The sequence below is a fragment of the Aptenodytes forsteri genome, unplaced genomic scaffold, assembly GCF_000699145.1.
Source record: "Aptenodytes forsteri isolate BGI_AS27 unplaced genomic scaffold, ASM69914v1 Scaffold103, whole genome shotgun sequence".
In the NCBI taxonomy this organism is placed as follows: Eukaryota; Metazoa; Chordata; class Aves; order Sphenisciformes; family Spheniscidae; genus Aptenodytes; species Aptenodytes forsteri.
In genome coordinates this window covers 2,879,635-2,897,862 of record NW_008796051.1, presented here as the reverse complement: position 1 = coordinate 2,897,862, position 18,228 = coordinate 2,879,635, and the positions used below count along the sequence as shown (strand labels likewise).

Here is an 18,228-nt window from a genome sequence, read left to right as displayed (position 1 = left end):
CGCTGGAGGCGTTGTGATGGGTTTGCGAATGGCCAAGGCATCGCCGCTTGCGTGCCCGCTTTTGGGGAAGGTCGGGTTTGCTCAAACAGTCAACTGTATGTCGGTATTTTTAGCGTGCTTTGCAGGCGCTAATAACGTCTATAAATCTGGGCGTCTTTTTTCCAGGTGGTATTAATGTTGTTTCCACCTCTTGGTATTCAGTACCAAAGTAATCGCGCTAAGTAAAAATGCTGCATTTTTGACAGTAAGGCGGTATGCTTTGGATATTTTTAAAAAACTTTTCTTGCCTTTGCTGAGCAGACTTCTTTGAACGTAAAATGGAATATGAAGCAAAAACTACACGGAAAACTTAAATACACAAAGACATCGGAAAAGGAAAAAAAACCCTAACACTATTTTCGCTGATACTCATGTTGTACAGGGTTGTCTCCTACTGGATTTGTGTTGCTGAATTCACTCGGTGAATTTTTCAGCGTATCATTGTGACCGGAGGAGGTGCTGCTAAGCGATGTGAATAGGAGATGGTGGACATGTAGGGTATTGCAGGAAGCCACAGGACATATCTCCTCACCTGTCTGTGCTTTCAAATTGTGAACTGCAATTCTGAAGTTGCTAGGCATGGATATTCTTTCCACTGCCTTCCAGCAAAACAGAGATAACTGGCAAATTTGCCTGAATGCTCACGTATGTGTTTAAGTTGATCTCTGTAGCTCTGCAACTGAGGGGGAGGAAGACTAATCTCATTAAGTGTGTCTCATTAAATCTCTCATCAGAAGGGAAAGAACTTGTTAAATTACATAGAAATTTTTTGCTGGAAAGGAAGCCCGATTCTAACCCACAATTTTTGAGGGCTGTATGAGGAAGACATGGGTAACTTATGCAGAGTCATAGTGCTGGTCACGATTATGTCTCTCTGTTTTGAAGACTCTGGTATTACAGTAGGCAGGGTTCAGTGGGTAAGCAAACTGATGTATGTTATTTTTGTTGTTTAAATTTTACAGGAGGGTATGCTACCTGCATTTGTTCTCTGTACCTTCAGCAGAGAAGACATTTTAGAATTTAGAAGAGCGTCACGATTGCCTTATATATCCCAAGCTTTCCAAGCATTAGAGAATGAAGGGTGACAGTGTGATATATGGGGGTTTTTTTTGGGAAAAAAAAACCAAAACAGACACAGAAAGAAAAAAAACCCAAAACCAAACAAACACCACCACAACTCACACATTTATTTTGTGGGGATAAGTAGCTTTTTCTAGTTAGTGCCATAACTATTGAGCTGGATAATGATGAAGAAATAAGGGTGCTGCTTCAATGAGTTACAAACTATTTAACTATTAAACCTCTACAGTGCTCCTAATTAAGAGCCAGTGAATAGATTTGGCAGGCAGTAAACTTTCTTCATTTATGTGCTCTGTTATTTTAGGGTGTATTGGGGTACATATTTGAGTCTTGAGACAACAAAGGATTTCATAAGGGCAAACTGTAACTACCTCTGATCAAATTGGGCACAGTGTTTGCCAACGAGCATGGAAAAACAAAACTAAGTCCTTCCAGGCCTACCATTACTGAAAAACAAGTGGAAAGCTTTAAATACTGCTTACTGGGTTGGAATGCGGGGATATAATTTTTCTTTTAAGTCTTTCGTTCTTTCTAGGTCATCCATAGTATTTATTCAGCACAATGCAGCATAGTTATTAATTCAAGAGTTGGGAGTATAAAACACCTGTTGTAATTCAGTGCCTCAAATAAGTACTGTTTCTGTCATGACTCTGAACTGATTATCGTATATGTTTAGTCTTAACAGGCGTTTTACTGAAATGCACTGTATGAGTGGCCACTCAAATTTTGTATCTTGTGTGTGCATCATACCTCCAAGTGACCTCTATCCTCGTGGGCTGATTGCAACTGGTGGCAATGATCATAATATTTGCATTTTCACAGTTGACAACCCAGCTCCTCTTTACGTCCTTAAGGGTCATAAGAACACAGGTATGTAGTCATTTTATTTTCGAGTTTGTTGCATAAAAGTTAATGTGATTTGTTAGAGAGGAAATTAAGTTGAAGTTATAAAACTGAATTTTGATTTCTTTGGTATTTAACATAGCAAATTTTTAATTATGGCCTCTGCAAATAGGATTTTATAGTCTCCGTTCATGCAGTGACTTCATTGCAAGGACTTCCAAGTTTACACTGATAAATGCTTGAGCTTTTACTTTGTATGTGAACACATGACAATTTACAGAATGATTACCCTTTTGCCAAGAGTTGCATTTTTAAGCAGTTAATTTAGTTCTCCATGTATTATGCTTAATTTTTATGTCAAAGTCGATAGAAGTAGAAAAAGTGAGCTTCCTAAATAAACAAACTTTCACTGCTCATTTTGTTACCTAGATGGGGATCTAATATTAATTGGTGCTTTAAATACATAGTGAAGACTAAAAGCTCACTGCAGAAATTTCATCTCTCTTTAGTCAGGTCAGTGCAACATGTGACATATTAAACCAATTTTGTGTACCTTTTCTTGAGCTATATAATAAAAGATTCATCAATTTTCATATTAGCATACTAAGTTTGTCTTTTCATGAGCTGATCTAGTATTTAATAGACCTTTTAACAGTTTAATCATGTTATTACAGGGTGTCAAAAATAAACTTTTTAAGTCTTGGAGGTTTTGGGACTTTTTTTAACTGTGTTAAAGAATGGTTGTGGAGACCAGTTTGAAAATACCCCGGACTGCTAAGCAGCACCAAAAATTTATTTTTGTATTATAAACCTCTTGGCTTTCTCTGAGAAGTAAAGATAATGTCACTGTCTAAGGAGGCATGGAATAGCTTATGTACTCTATAAGAAACCTGGGATGGATGAGTAGTTAAAACAGCATGTGACATGCTCCCTCCAGAGGTGTAAAAAGGGATGAGATGTTCTAGGCAAGTTACCTTTTTGTAGGGGAATCTGTATTTGTAGCAATTTTTACAGTAATGTAAAACATTTAAAAAAGTAAAGTTACATTAATTGTAAAATCTGTTTTAAGGTGGGGGAAAAAGTAGGGCATGACAAGTGGCAGGGGTAGAATACTGTCCAGTTCTCACTGTGGAGTCACAGAAGCAAGAAACATAAGGCCATACTTTCCTTTTATGCACGATTAGATGGACAGGGTACTCTCTGTTTACGACTTAGGTCTTTTTGTAAACTTATTAGTATAACCTTATTAGCACCGTGTGTGTTCAGTTTTATGCCTATGTATTACTGGAGCATTTGCAGATTATCTTTTTGCTAAATCTTTAAATGTCACCGCAGTTTCTTGGTAGTAGTATTTTGCCTTCCAAGATGAGCTAAGTATTTTTTGTACGAAATCTTGCTGCTTGAGGACACAAATTAATACGTGTTGATGAAATCTTGGCTTTCTCTGTAATCTCAAAACTAAACCTTTGCATTAATTCTGTGTCTTGACTAGTTACCTAACCTGCTTGTCAACATATTCAGAAGAGATCTGGTACGAAGAGAAATTTTAAAAATATGAATGGCAAAAAAATGTGAAATTCTGTAATCTAAGGTGAAGACATTTTTAAGCAGCTCCTTTCTAGGTTGCAGTGCAACTACAGTTCCACTTAATTCTTCCCCAAACTCCTCAACACAAAATGTGCTAGTAATACCAAGTAAATTGCCTTAAATACATCTCTAACTTGCTGGCATAAGATTGGTGGCAATGCAGAAAACTTGTCAGTGCTGATTTGAACGTTCATTCCAGTTTGCAGCCTTTCATCTGGGAAATTTGGCACATTATTAAGTGGATCATGGGACACAACAGCCAAGGTCTGGTTGAGTGACAGATGTATGATGACATTACAGGTATGAAGTTCCTCTACATGAATATAAAATAGGTACTCTGAATTTGATTCTGACAAGTCTAACAATTTTGGTTTTTTGCAGGGTCACACAGCTGCAATATGGGCAGTGAAAATACTGCCTGAACAGGGATTAATGTTGACTGGTTCAGCTGACAAAACTATTAAACTGTGGAAGGCAGGCAGATGTGAAAGAACATTCACTGGTAAATGTTGCTGCAGTTCATAATTTCATCAGGGTTATGTGCTCTTTTGAAAATAGAAAAAAAAATAACCCCCCCCAAAACCATAGATAAATTGAACAAGTTTTAGTTAGGATTTCTAAAGTCTCTCAAGTTGTATGCCCAGAAATCCCATTACTTTTAGGTTGGGGTGTTTTTTTCAGAGAATAATGAGGAATGAATTACTTTTTTTTTTTTTTAAACTGCTCCCATAATGAAGATTGGTTGCCAGGATTTAGATGTGAGCTAAATAGAAATGGTATACTGCTGAAAGAAAAGCTGCATTAAAATTTTTCCTTTTTTCTGTAAAGGACACGAAGATTGTGTGAGAGGTTTAGCTATTCTCAGTGAAACGGAATTCCTTTCCTGTGCTAATGATGCTAGTGTTCGAAGATGGCAGATCTCTGGCGAGTGTCTGCAGGTATATTATGGACATACAAATTATATATACAGCATCTCTGTCTTCCCTCAATGTAAAGGTAAGATTATTTTTGTGACTATTACCCAACATTCTTCCAAAATGAAATGACAAGGTAGGCATTCTGTAGTTCAGTGGAGCTGCCACAACTAAAGAACTCGGGTAGTACTTAATTTACTTCTTTCCTTTAGGATAAATAATTAAAAAAAATACTGTGATTGACTCCAAATCACACCTCCATCAGAATTGCTCTGGCAGTATGTGAGATGAAAGGTCCTCAGTTAGGCCTAATTGTAAGGCTTAAGTGAAACTTTGGCGAAGCAATAGGCAAAACTATCATCTAGGTTGCCACTTGTATTTCAGCACTGTTGCAGAGTACTAAAATGGTAATGTGTGGCTTACGAGTTTGAGATAATGTAAATTTAGATACTTCCCCAGAAAGTTTTCAAAGTACATTATAAATAGTTTAGGTTAAGAATTTTATTTGTGGGGCTTAATTGCATTTATTTCAGAGTTAGAGTTTTAGAGGTTCAGAACTAGCTGTTGCAGGCAGTTGCAGAAGAAATTCCAAGTCAGTGACCTTTGTGTGGTGTATGGGACACTTGCACATTTGTTCAACAGGTAAAGCGCATTTATACTAGTGGATGCGTATGTCATAAATCTCTTATGCCTTAAAATTCCTCATTGAGGAGTTTATAGACTTTTGAGAGTGCTTTATGTGTGTTTCCTGAAAAAGCACGCCTACCTTGCAAAAAATCTGAATTTAAAGGAGGTATAGTGTAAGATAAAACAGCGATGGTTATAAAATTGTTCAAAGTTCTTTGCTTAAACTCTTGAAAGGAGGAAGGAATCTTTTGTTTGTCTTGAGCATAATTTCATTCCCTGTCTGGCTGCTTAGTCTGCAATTTATGCACTTTATTTTTTTTGAGAAGACAGCTATGTGGTGGCTTTCTTTTAGCTCTCGTCTTGCAATTGAGAGTAGTATTAAATTGTAGAAAGGTTCTTTGACTGTTGTAATTTTTAGATGCCCAGTTGCAGAATGGCATCTAGTATCACAGTAGACTAAAATTATGCTTTAAAAGTTTTTGGTTTTTTTCTTTTCAGATTTTGTAACTACTGGAGAGGATAGATCTCTTAGAATCTGGAAACAAGGGGAATGTGCTCAAACAATCAGACTCCCAGCTCAGTCTGTATGGTGCTGCTGTGTGTTAGACAATGGTGACATCGTAGTTGGTGCAAGGTATCCAGGTTTTACTTACAGTGTATTTTTAGATCTAAATCTGCAAACCCTTGATGAAATTGCAAGCATCACTTTAGATATCAGTTTAATTTAGATTTACAAATACAGCCATCAAAGTGTGTGTGTAGATTAAATTTAAACGTGCTATACTTCATCCAAAAAAGTCATTCTCTTGTTATGTGAATTGCAGAGGTAGAGTGAGTTCTTTGGGAATGTGGTAAACCATGAATAGGCTGAGAATGGACTTAGAAGTACTGTATAAAGAACCCTTTTAATAGGCATATCCTACCTTGATTTTAAAATTACACTATGGATAGGGTTATCTGCTCAAGTCCTTCTCTGGGTGTTTTTAGCATGAGAGCGAATTCCTTTCATAAAAATAATTGGAAGGGGTTGTTAGAAATAATGATGGTTTCTTGTGACATAGAAGTCACTGTTAGAATGTATGTAATCATTTTGACATTTAAAATAGTATTTTTGTTTGAATGTTTTCTCTCCATTCAGTGATGGAATTATAAGAGTGTTTACGGAGTCTTTGGAACGTACAGCAAGTGCTGAGGAGATTCAAGCTTTTGAAAATGAGCTTTCCCAAGCATCCATTGACCCTAAAACTGGTGATTTAGGAGATATTAATGCTGATGACCTTCCTGGAAGAGAACATCTTAAAGAACCTGGTAAGTTGTACTTTTCTCATGTTAGAGATGCCTCCAAATCTTGATTCTGAGGTATTGAAACTTTCCATGATTTCCAAAATTAAGGCTTTGATCATTCTCAGTAGGGTTGCTGAAGAAAACAGCTTAATTTTGCTCTACTATCCTTTCATTGATTCTTTTGGAGGCAAGGCTCTAGTTTAAATATACATATATTTTTTTGTAGACTAAAATGGTAAAAAATATTTATCTTATGAGATAATTTAGAAGAAGGTGGAATTCAGGATGCTGCAGCATGTTCAAGATGTTTTGGATCTGTTATGCCAGCTGTGCCAATAATACATGAGACAGTTATGTAATTTGCAAAAGGACTACTAAATGTGGAATTTTCTTCCTAAAAGAAAAGCAGATGCAAATTTTCTGATTTAGCTTTTGGCTTGAAAAAGAGTTTGTCTTGATTGAGTCAGTTTACACTTTCAAGGTACTTGGGAGATTACTGAGAATACAGTGGAAGCAGTGGTAGTTAAGTTTACTCTTAAATAGACAAATACTTTTTCCCAAGGTGAAGTAACCAGGGACCTCAGCCCTTGGCTCTGATCAGCAAGTGGCATAAATCTTACAATCATATGAAGCTTCCCATCTCGTTAGACTATGGGAGAATGTCACCTCTTTTGATTGTCATCTCCTTGGGAAAATGGTAAACTTCTGAAATATTTGACTTAAGGATTGCTTTTGCAACTTAGTCTGGTAGCGGATACCATTACCATAATTGTAAAATGCCGTTGTCAAGATTTCTGCTATTCTTCTTGTGGCATGTAGTATCTAGTTACTTCTTGTGCTGTGACTTTAAATCATGGTGAACTGTTGGTCTTTTCCATCTTTAAATTTGAGCGCTATTTGAAGACTTTTTTTTCCTCTCCTAAAGTAAATCATATTCTTGAATTTGTTCAAACTCTTAAACACTACTGTCTACAGGAACAAGAGATGGACAGACACGGCTTATTAAAGATAATGGAAAAGTAGAAGCATATCAGTGGAGTGTTAGTGAAGGAAGATGGATAAAGATTGGTGATGTTGTCGGTTCTTCTGGAGCCACACAACAAACATCTGGAAAGGTTTTATTTGAAGGAAAGGTATATGCAAACTTCAGTTGGTTTTATTCCTTCCAAAGTAAAATGCTTAATTTCCCATTAAAAATTTATTTCAGTCTTTGTGTAGATAAAATATAATTTAGAAAATAGGTATTTGTTGGTATTTTTTTGTCTTCTTCGATCTATTAAAACTCAGCGGTGGTACGGTACCAGGCTTTCTGTACCTCTGTAGTAAAATGCTTAATTTCCCATTAAAAATTTTCAGTCTTTGTTGTGTAGATAAAATATAATTTAGAAAATAGGTATTTGTTGGTATTTTTTTGTCTTCTTCGATCTATTAAAACTCAGCGGTAGAAGTATAAATACTTGCTTTATTACTTTTGAAACATGTTCTGTAAAACAAGCAAGCCAATGGAGACAAATTATTTTGGAGAAAGGTAAACTATTAGTAGAGAAATGATCAAGTTCTCTAGTATTTATTGCTAATACCTTGAAAAGTTATTTTTAACTTCCTTTCCAAAGGAAGTGAACCATACAATTTATAATGTGAGGCTTACCTAAAATATTAGGTACCAGGCTTTCTGTACCCCTTTTCTGTAGTAACTTTTGAACCTGAAGAGAGATAAGCTGAAAAATGTTTCCTTTACTGAAATACACACAGAAAAGTGTCTGTCTAGTGCCACCACAGAAGGAATGCCTTTGAGATACTAATTTTGCCTCTCACGTGGTTTAAAGAAACCTTAGGAATTTGTTGTTTTCTAGTATTAGAAGTGTGCTTTTAAGACTGAAGTTTTTTGAGGCATCTGACTGCCCTATGGCTTTGCAGGCAGCCAGAGCTGTCCATGAGGGTTACCTGATGCATCTGTTATTTTGTAATATATCTGCACACGTTATCATGATACATTGTTCTAGCCTGCTCTTGAGATAGAGAATTCTGGAAAACGCAGGGTATGGTTTAAGTATTTTTTTACTTGCACCCTGTGTAGGAGAGTATTATTGATGCAATCTGCAAGTAGCAGTATTAAAGTTTTTAGGCTTAGCTGTGGGCCATTATTAGTCTGCATTTGATACTCCTTATGCAAAAAGTGCTGACAAACGTCTAATTTATTTTTATTTTTATTCTGCTTAAAGGAGTATGACTATGTTTTCACTATTGATGTAAATGAAAGTGGGCCTTCCTACAAACTGCCATATAACATCACTGATGATCCTTGGCTGACTGCATACAACTTCCTGCAAAAGAATGATCTAAATCCTATGTTTCTGGATCAGGTGGCCAAGTTCATTATGGACAACACTAAGGGGCAAACACTGTTGAGTACAAGTGCTCAATTTTCAGATCCGTTTACAGGTAAAAGTTTTAAACTTAAATGATGACATCAGTCACTCCTCCCAGTTTTGTGTCATCGGCAAACTTGCTGAGGCTGCACTCTGACCCATCTTCCAGATCATTAATGAAGATGTTGAACAGGACTGGATGCAGTGCCAATGCCTGGGGTACACCACCAGTGACTGGCTTCCAACTAGATGTTGTTACACTGATTACCACCCTCTGGGCCTGGCTGCTCAGTCAGTTTTCAGTCCATCTCACTCTCTGCTCAGGCAAACTTCAGTTTCATAGCTCCTGCACTTCTTGTACAGGACTTTCATGTCCTCAAATGATTGAGGGCAAGGCACAGATAGATCTGACAAGAAAAATATGAAAACTTGACAAACTTTGGAAGTATTTGTGAGAACAAATCTTCAACAAAATTTTAATCAAGGCAGTTGTATTCTTCAGTCTAGTCTTTTTTCCAGTAGAAGAAAACTCCAAGAGGTGGCCAGGTGCTGTTAAGGCAATTAATAAAATACAAAAATTTAGCTAGAGAATGAACTGAAGTTTGAGTGAAATACATAAATGACCCTTTTTCAGGCAGGAAATAGAACTAGAGTAAGTTAATTATTCATAAGCTGAACATGTTAATCAGTTACATCCTGCTTATCGCATTTACAAAATAAACCAGTCTTACTTCAACTACTTTCAGAAAGATGAAGTTAGGAATAAAATGTCGTTAAAATAATTGAGCTAAATCTTTCTTGCAACAAACTAGAAATGAGAATACAGGCCGTTAATCAGGTTTAGATGTAACTCACGGAGCTGCAGTCATCTGAACTTACGCACATACTTTTGATTGAGCTGTGTCCAAATATGCAATGCGTATGCCCCAGAAAACAAATTTCTGACTTTCAAATAATGATGAAGAATTTGTTCAACAGCAGGAGACTTCTGTGTGGATAGGATCAGACTTCTTATAATGCCACAATAAACAATAAGACGTATTTGATGTTTGGCTTTATTTTTGAGCTGCTTCTGTCTGAAAAGTATTGACATTTTAATAACATCAAGCTATGTATAGTAGTCATTGCTTTTCTTACTGTTTCACTAGGTGCTGGACGTTATGTTCCAGGCTCTTCATCTGGATCAAGTTCAATACCTGCGGCAGATCCATTTACAGGTAATGTAAAATTCATAATCTGTCTTGCTAGCATTTAAGATGCATATTTTATCGTGTTCAGCTGCATTCAGTGTTTGGCTCCAGACCACTGTTTCTTGCAGTTCTCCATTTCGGGCAGTAGTGTGGGACAGACTGATAAGGTGGACTCTGCCACCGTCAAAGCATGTCCAGATCTGTTCAGCAGAGGAGACCCCTCTGCTGTCTGGAGAGCCCTCATGTCGCTCTGTCCTCTACAGCAGAGGAGTAAGGTCTTAAACCTTATGTTTTGTTAAACTCTCATATGCATGGCCAACACAGGAATGTGTATATTCATAGAAGTATTTTTCTTTTTTCCCTTATTATTCCTTTTGTCTTATTACATGACCATTATTCGTACCTTCCACCCTAAATTTTAGATTTTAACCCTCCCTGGCATAGCTAGTTTAAAGTCCTCCTCACTAGTTTAGCAAGCCTGTTTGCAAAGACATTCCAGCCCTGCTTTGTCAGGCTTATCCCATCCCTGATCAGTAGCTCTTGCTCCTCAGAGAGGGTCCTGTAGTCATTGATGCCAAAGTCCTGCCTGCAAAACCAGCCCTGCAGTGAGTTGCTGACCTACTTGATGAGTCTGTTTCTACTCAAGTGCTTTTGCTTTGCTGGCAGCAGCAAAGAACCACCACCTGGGCCCTTCACACTTGCCCCCAGAGCTCTCTAATCACTCTTGATACTTTCCAGGACTTCCTTGGCAGTATCATTGATGCCCATGTGGAAGAGTAGCAGGGTAATAGTCTGAATGTCAGGCAAGCCTTGGCAGTCTCTCTGCAGCATCCTGGCTCTCAGCAGACACCAACCTCCCAAGATATCATGTCATGTCAGTAGATGTGTGCCTCCATACCCTGCAGGAGGAAGCCTCCCATCACTGCTGCTTGCCTTTCCCCTTTTTGCAGACACAACATGCAGTCTCAGCTGGCTCTGATGCATCCCCTGTTGCGTGTTTGTCCTCATCAGTGCCAAGGCGCTGTGCCTGTTCTGCAGTTGCAGATCTTCAGGTGGAGCAGAAGTGTTCCCCATCTTGACAGTCTTTCTCTGTTCCTGTTCAACTCTGGTCTCCAGCTGTGTCTCCTCCATTGCTTTATGTGGCTTAGGCTGTGGTCTCTGCAGATGCAAAGACCCTGCAGTTCCTTCACTTGAGGCCTCAGTACCACAGAGTCCATCTCCCACAGGAGAGGCCACTGCTGGCCTCAGGCACAGAGCAAGGCCAGGCCTGGGCAGCGGTGCCCTCCCCCTGGAGCTTGTCATGGATAAGGTATCTGCTGTGCTGAGGGCCTTTGCACCACTGGGTGCCAGAGACCAGGCCAGAATGTCTCCCAGCTGTGGGTCACTTAGCTTGCAAATGCCATCATCACCACCCTCACATATACATAGATTTAATCCTTAAATGTCAGGAAGTGAAGATGACTTCTTTTTAATTCCTTTAGTGCAAAATAACACCTTTAATAGTGATGTTTGAAAGCTAGTAACTTAATACAGGTGCACATTACCTCTTTACTGATGGTGGTGTTTAAAAAGCCTAATGTTTCCATTCAGGTGCTGGTCGCTATGTTCCTGGTTCAGCATCAAATGCAGTAGCTCCAGTGGGTGGAGCTGATCCATATACAGGTAAGAGATGATGCCTGCCAATGAAAAGCATCCCTGATCTTTTGCTTTGGTTTTTTCCTTTGACAACGATTCTATATTGATGCAAATTTATACTTAATTAAAACTAATGAGCCAAGTGAAGCTGCTTATTGTCTGGAAATTATTCAGAAAATGGGGATAACAGAGCCTTCCTTTACATGCAGGAATCATGCACAGAAGCTTTAAAATATATGATGTAATCTGTTTTTGAGAGGATTTTTGGTTTCCTTCTAGTTATGTTGTTGATCAAAGAAATTGATATATGTGTGTAATTTCCATTAAGTAGTATCAGCCACTAATTCACTTGTGATTCTAGGAAAATATTGTAAGTCATAGATTATAGCTTTTTACTACTCTTTTTCTAAAGAGATTTCAGGCTACTATTGCATGTGACATAACTTGGTCATATCTGCAATATAGAAAAACCTTGCCTCATTCATTATGAAAATAATCAAAAGACAAGATCTCAGGGGCAGCAGGGTTCTTTGTTCTAAAACGACCCTTGCCATTTTCATGTCTTAACTGCAATACCCATTCCTATGAATGACTCTGTATTTAGTTCATGTAATTCAGAAATCACTGTTAATAATTTACACTTGTACGGTAAATTTTTACATTGGGGAGAACAGTTTGTGAAGGTATTGCTTTAAGCTTTAACCCTTGAATGCAAAAATAATGTAGGGAATGACAGCTATTTGCATAAGCATTCAGTGTTTTTAAAAGATATTTTTCTGAGTAATGTCCAGCAAGAGAGACTTATTGGTAGGATATTGTTATGTGTCAGACACTTCGGTACACTGTTGAACTTTTCCTACTTCCTTTATGTAGGAATGGGCGCCTACCAATCAGCTGCAGCGAAAGTTGAAAATATTTATTTCCCGAAGAAGGATGCTGTCACCTTTGACCAGGCCAATCCTACGCAGATACTGGGTCTGTGTTTTAATTTCAGGGATGGTTTTATTTTTCATCTGTCTGAAGTAACTTCACTTTTGATCTTTTCAAAAAGCTAAGTGATTTTCCATAGCTTTCCGACTGTTTCTTGGTTTTGACCTTTCAAAATTGCATTCATCGCTTTAATGGTGCATGTATTTGAAGGCTTAGGAGTATGAGTAAATTTCACAAGAACTCTAATACAGGATATCCAATTTTTTTTCCTCTTGGCTTATGTCTGCTGTTCAGCATCTTTTTTTATCAAGCTGGTTCATTTGGATACTGTACTTTTTTTTTGCCTAGCTGCTGGGTATGCAGGTCACATGCAAACCCTTTCTGATCTTGCTCATGGAAGTTTTAGTTCACCAGATAGCCATACAGTGTAATCTATGAAGTTTTAAAGTAAGGCATTCTGCAATTTCACAGGTTGTAATAGTCACTTCCATATTTAAGCAGAACACTCTGCATACCAGAAAAAGAAAACAGTGTATAATATTTAGTAGTTATACACATTTTTGGTAAATGTTATTGACTTGTTTTTCCCTCTCTTTTCCCATGTTTCACTCCTATTCTGCTATGTCATCTTCTACATTTTCTGTAAATGTTCCACAGAATCTCTACCTTATTTGTCACCAGTTTATTTCAGTATGTTTCTGTAGAGTGCCTTAGTACATTTATGGGTTTTGTAAAACTAATTTGTATTCACAGTGTACCTGCCTTGAAGATCTCCAAACTAAAATTCTCTTGCTTCCTTCCCTCCCCTTTTTAAACAGAGCTTGAAAATTTTGTCATTGTCTAGATAGTCTGACAAGGAGACTTAAAACAAGAGATTATGCTTTTAGAAAAAGTATACCTTCATCTTTATCCAACTCCTTTAAGACGGCAAGCTCCTGGCCTTACAGTCATGGAATCATAGAATGGTTTGGGTTGGAAGGGACCTTTAAAGATCACCTCGTCCAACCCCCCTGCCATGGGCAGGGACATCTTTCATTAGGTCAGCTTGCTGAAAGCCCCATCATCCTGACCTCAAACACTTCCAGGGATGGGGCATCCACAGCTTCTCTGGGCAACCTGTTCCATTGTCTGTCTTGGTTTAAAACCATTACCCTTTGTCCTATTGCTACAGGCCCTGGTAAAAAGTCTCCCTCCATCTTTCTTATAAGCCCCCTTTATATATTGAAAGGCCGCAATAAGGTCTCCCTGGAGCCTTCTCTTCTCCAGGCTGAATAACTGCAACTCTCTCAGCCTTTCCTTATAGGAGGTATGTCTGATTTTCGTGGCCCTCCTCTGGACCCGCTCTAACAGGTCCATGTCTGTCTTGTGCTGGGGACCCCAGAGCTGGATGGGGTCCCACTCCAGGTGGCGTCTCAGGAAAGTGGACAATCACCTCCCTCGACCTGCTGGCCACACCTCTTATACAGCCCAGGATACCATCAGCTTTCAGGGCTGCAAGCGCACATTGCCGGCTCACGTCCAATTTTTAATCCATCAGTACCCCCAAGTCCTTCTTGGCAGGGCTGCTCTCAATCCACTCATCGCCCAGTCTGTACTGATACTGGGGATTGCCCTGACCCAGGTGCAGGACCCTTGCACTTGGCCGTGTTGAACCTCATGAAGTTTGCATGGGTCCACTTCTCAAGCCTGACAGGGTCTCTCTGCGACCCTCTGGGGCCTTGTCTGCAGTATTGCTCTTTTACGTATTGTTCAGGTTTCATTTTCTGTTTAAAAATACCAGTCAGAAGAATCTTCAGTTAGCTTCATCCTGTTTCCCTGAATTTTCCTGTGCTCTGGTATTTGTTCAGGGAGAAGGTAAGGGATCACAAACTAGAAAATATTTTTCTGGAGGTTGTCACTAGTAAATAGATTTAGCCTCCTTTTAGTTCTGCACAGATTTTACAGTAAAATTTTGTCCAGAACTTACTAGGAGGGAGAATGGCAAGACTGGCTGACTTTCATTCTGCTACATTATAGCAAAGCAGAGACTTCTACTTAGTCTTAAAAACATACTGCATCAGTTTATTTTTGTCCAATATTCTTGAAGGATAACTGTGTTAGCTACAGGCTTAGTGGGTGGTTTGGTTTTTGAAGCTTAGAATCTGAAAACTAAGTTTACTGAGTTTCCTGCAGTTTTGTAACAGTGCATGGTTAAATACACTTGTAAATATTATGGCTGGACCGGGATAGATTTAATAGCTGTATATTTGTTTTTTCATAAGGCCCACAGTTGATTTTTGTGCATACTATAAAACTCATAAGGGTGTACTAATGAAATGCTGCCTGCTTGTGTGTTTATTGACATGGCCCTCTCTAATTCTGGAAGACCCATGATTGGAGGTGCTTAATGCTAGATCCATTTTAAGGAAAATGCTGTACATTAAAATAATTTTTCCAATACTTTGATTTTTAAATTACATTGAAATTTGAATATAGGGCATGGTGCAATCATATTTTGCTTATGGCACTTAAATAATAAAAATACAAAAACTGTGATTACACTAAGAACATAGTTTCTTTATTGTTTTTACTACTTAATGATAGAAAAGGGCAAAAAAGGAATCTTATTTCAGTTATGAAAACTAACGGTCTTGTGATTCTTTTCTGCATTTTTGGCCTGTATGTAGGCTAAGATGTGAATTCTGTATCTCTGTGTTGCAGTATTAGAGGGGGCTTAATAGTAACAATCATTGTGACGATTAAAAACTTAAAATTAGAAAGATGATGACACTGGGAAAAGTAATGTTTAAAAATCTAACACACCCCCCCAAAAAAAGCAATTACAACTGTTTGTGAAGTGTTTTTATAGTATTTCATTCAAGATCTGGATTTGTGAATTTCTAATGTCAGAAAGCCATGCCTCTTCTATTGGTCTTACAGGCAAATTAAAGGAACTTAACGGCAGTGCAACTGAAGAACATAAGCTTACAGAGGATGACTTGATAATCCTAGAAAAGTTATTGTCTGTGACATGCAACACCTCTTCAGAAACACCTACAGCACAGCAACTTCAGACTTTATGGAGAGCGGTTAACTGGCCAGAAGGTAGACACTTGCAATTATGTTTTTGTACTGTCATCTCATCAATACTTCACCATGAACTAGAAGTCTTGTTATGCTGACTGTCACACAGGGTCTGTCCCAAAGAGTTTATAACCCAAATAGAAACCAGAAGATGATAAATAGCTAACAGTGCTGATCAGTAGCAGGGGCAGTGACATGAATTGCAAAATGGGGAATTGGTTCTCAGGTTTTGTTGTTGGCACAACAGTAAACATAAAGGAGAAATTTGATATAAACATTAGTCATGGTTATTTCATTAGCAGGAGCATCCTTGAGAAAGAGGTGTTGAGGCTTGTTTGGAAATGGAGCAAAGAAGTGTGAGGTTGGAGTCTTAAGTTATCAAATGAGAGATGAAATTATGGAGAAAAATTACTTTAAAAATCTCAAAAGTAGCTCCTGCTAAATATGGTACAAAAGAAGTTACTGAAGCTAGGTTATGTGGTCAGAACTGCATTAGTGAAATGACATTCTGAATGAATGCAAGAGTGGAGGTGATATAATTTCATTTACTGATGGATTGAAAAGACTATTTTGGTTGCTACTGTACATTCTGGAAAAAATGGATACATTTCATATACAAATATCTAAATATGCAGTTAAAATGAACTATTTTCTTGAAATGGCAGTTGAAGACTTGGTATTAAAAATTCATGTTCATTATATAACATCACTTAAACTGTTTTGTACAGCTGGGAGCTGGTGATGGCTAATGTCTTCATACCTTTTAGACCCTTTGTATTGTACATAGTGTTAATTCTCAAGATTCTGTATATCTGCAGGAAAAACTGCTTAAAAAGCAGCTAGCAGGTTCAGCTTTGATTTGGTTATAAGCATGGCATACTGATAGTAGACCCAAGGAGCCAGATGTATTTGAAATTTGGTGAAATGGGGGAGAACTACTGAACAAACTCTTAAGTTCCGTTTCCTTACAATGATTTCCAGCTGATCAGATGAGGACTTTTGTTTGTTTCTTTGCAAATGATGTCTGAGAGTTGAAGGTAGTCTAAACATTTTTTTCTCGTTTTTCTTTCTGTAAGCAGTTCTGTAGCTGTACTAAACTGTAAGATATGGAATGAGGACAAAGGGAGATGCTGAGGTGTTGAGTCACTGAGAAGCTTTCAGAGACCTTTTCGCATTAGCTAATATTTTGTGCTTGCCTTCGGTGTTCTCAATTAGAGCTTTTAGGAAAGACTTTAAGATTTTTTGCAAAGCATTGTGTTTATCCTAAATAAAGGAGCATGTTTTCTGTGATTAATTGAAGTGTTACTAGAATGGATTTGTCAATACTTGTCTTTATGAATTTCAAACAACGTGTGCTTTACCTGAATCTCTTCCTGCATGAAACCATTACTGTCTGTTCCCAAAGCAAGGGGTTTAGGAATGTCTGTATCTGAAAGAAAATCACCAGCACATTTGCACATAATGCAATATTATCACTAAAATATTTTTTTGTTTTGTTTCTTAGATATTGTCTTTCCAGCCCTAGACATTCTTAGATTGTCTGTCAGGCATCCCACTGTGAATGAGAACTTCTGCAGTGAAAAGGATCACGTACAATTTATCGTCCTTCTCCTTAAATTTCTGAACCCTAAAGGAAAGCAAGCAAACCAGCTGTTGGCACTTAGAGCTCTTTGCAATTGTTTCGTCAGCCAGGCAGGCCAGAAGCTCATGATGGAACAGAGAGATGAAATAATGACACAAGCAATAGAAATGAAATCGAGCAATAATAAGAACATCCACATTGCGCTTGCCACACTGACACTGAACTATGCTGTATGTTTACATAAAGTCAACAACATTGAGGGCAAAGCTCAATGTTTATCAGTAATCAGCACAGTTATGGAAGTTGTTCAAGATCTTGAAGCCATTTTTAGACTGCTCGTGGCTCTTGGGACACTAATCAGTGATGACACAAATGCTGTGCAATTAGCTAAGTCTCTTGGAGTTGACTCTCAAATAAAAAAGTATGCCTCTGTATCAGAACCAGCTAAAGTAAAGGAGTGCTGTAGGTTTGTTCTTAATCTGCTATAATTGTTTGTTTTTCTTAGCACTTGGAAGATGGTGTATGCAGAAAAAAAAAGATGCTTCTGTTCATATTTTGTGACAGACTATAATTGAGAAAATACTGTGGATTAATTAAATTTGATTTGTTGCAAGATACAGAGCAAATAAAACTTTTTACACTGTTTGGCATTTGACTGCTTTTCTGAAGTCTGTAGTGCACAGGATCTTTGCAGGAAGTCCTTCTGACGTAGCTCAGATCAAAATAGATCACCAAGAAGTCAAACCATCTCAGTACTTAAAGGTCATCTAGATGGAAATGTAGGAAATGGCTGTGATTCAGTGACTGTCGACTCCGACACCCACCTCAACCACATTTCTATGTTTCAGCACAATGAGTCTGCTTCTTGACTGTGCTTTTTGTCAGCAGAGAAGGGGCCCTGAGAACGGTTAAGTTCAATGGTGCTTTTCACAAGCTTGTTAGTTAACATTGTTTAGTATTAACCCTGGTCAAATATGCTGGTAAGGAAATGGCATTTACCTAATTTTCCATCAGCTTTTTTCCACTTCTTTTTTGAAACCTAGCTGTTTTATGGCTCTTCCTGCTTTTAACCTAGAATCAGGTGA

General features: G+C 38.0%; 1 protein-coding gene across 1 annotated transcript; it reads left to right on the top strand.

Moving 5' to 3' along the window:
• The first annotated feature begins 1,787 nt into the window (after positions 1–1,787).
• Positions 1,788–17,792, top strand: PLAA (phospholipase A2 activating protein). Its single transcript, XM_009286225.2, has 13 exons — positions 1,788–1,989; positions 3,749–3,849; positions 3,931–4,051; positions 4,378–4,545; positions 5,589–5,724; positions 6,229–6,398; positions 7,350–7,507; positions 8,597–8,816; positions 9,892–9,960; positions 11,524–11,595; positions 12,442–12,543; positions 15,418–15,582; positions 17,066–17,792. The coding sequence occupies exons 1-13, from the start codon at positions 1,788–1,790 to the stop codon at positions 17,629–17,631; spliced, it is 2,250 nt and encodes a 749-aa protein (XP_009284500.2). The 3' UTR covers positions 17,632–17,792.
• Positions 17,793–18,228: the final 436 nt, after the last annotated feature.

Excerpts from the sequence above, each read along its gene's own strand:
- PLAA (XM_009286225.2), top strand. The coding sequence starts at position 1,788 with ATGTTTAGTCTTAACAGGCGTTTTACTGAAATGCACTGTATGAGTGGC. Across the intron at positions 4,546-5,588 it reads TGTCTTCCCTCAATGTAAAG|ATTTTGTAACTACTGGAGAG; the intron begins GTAAGATTATTT and ends TTTTCTTTTCAG. Across the intron at positions 8,817-9,891 it reads ATTTTCAGATCCGTTTACAG|GTGCTGGACGTTATGTTCCA; the intron begins GTAAAAGTTTTA and ends CTGTTTCACTAG.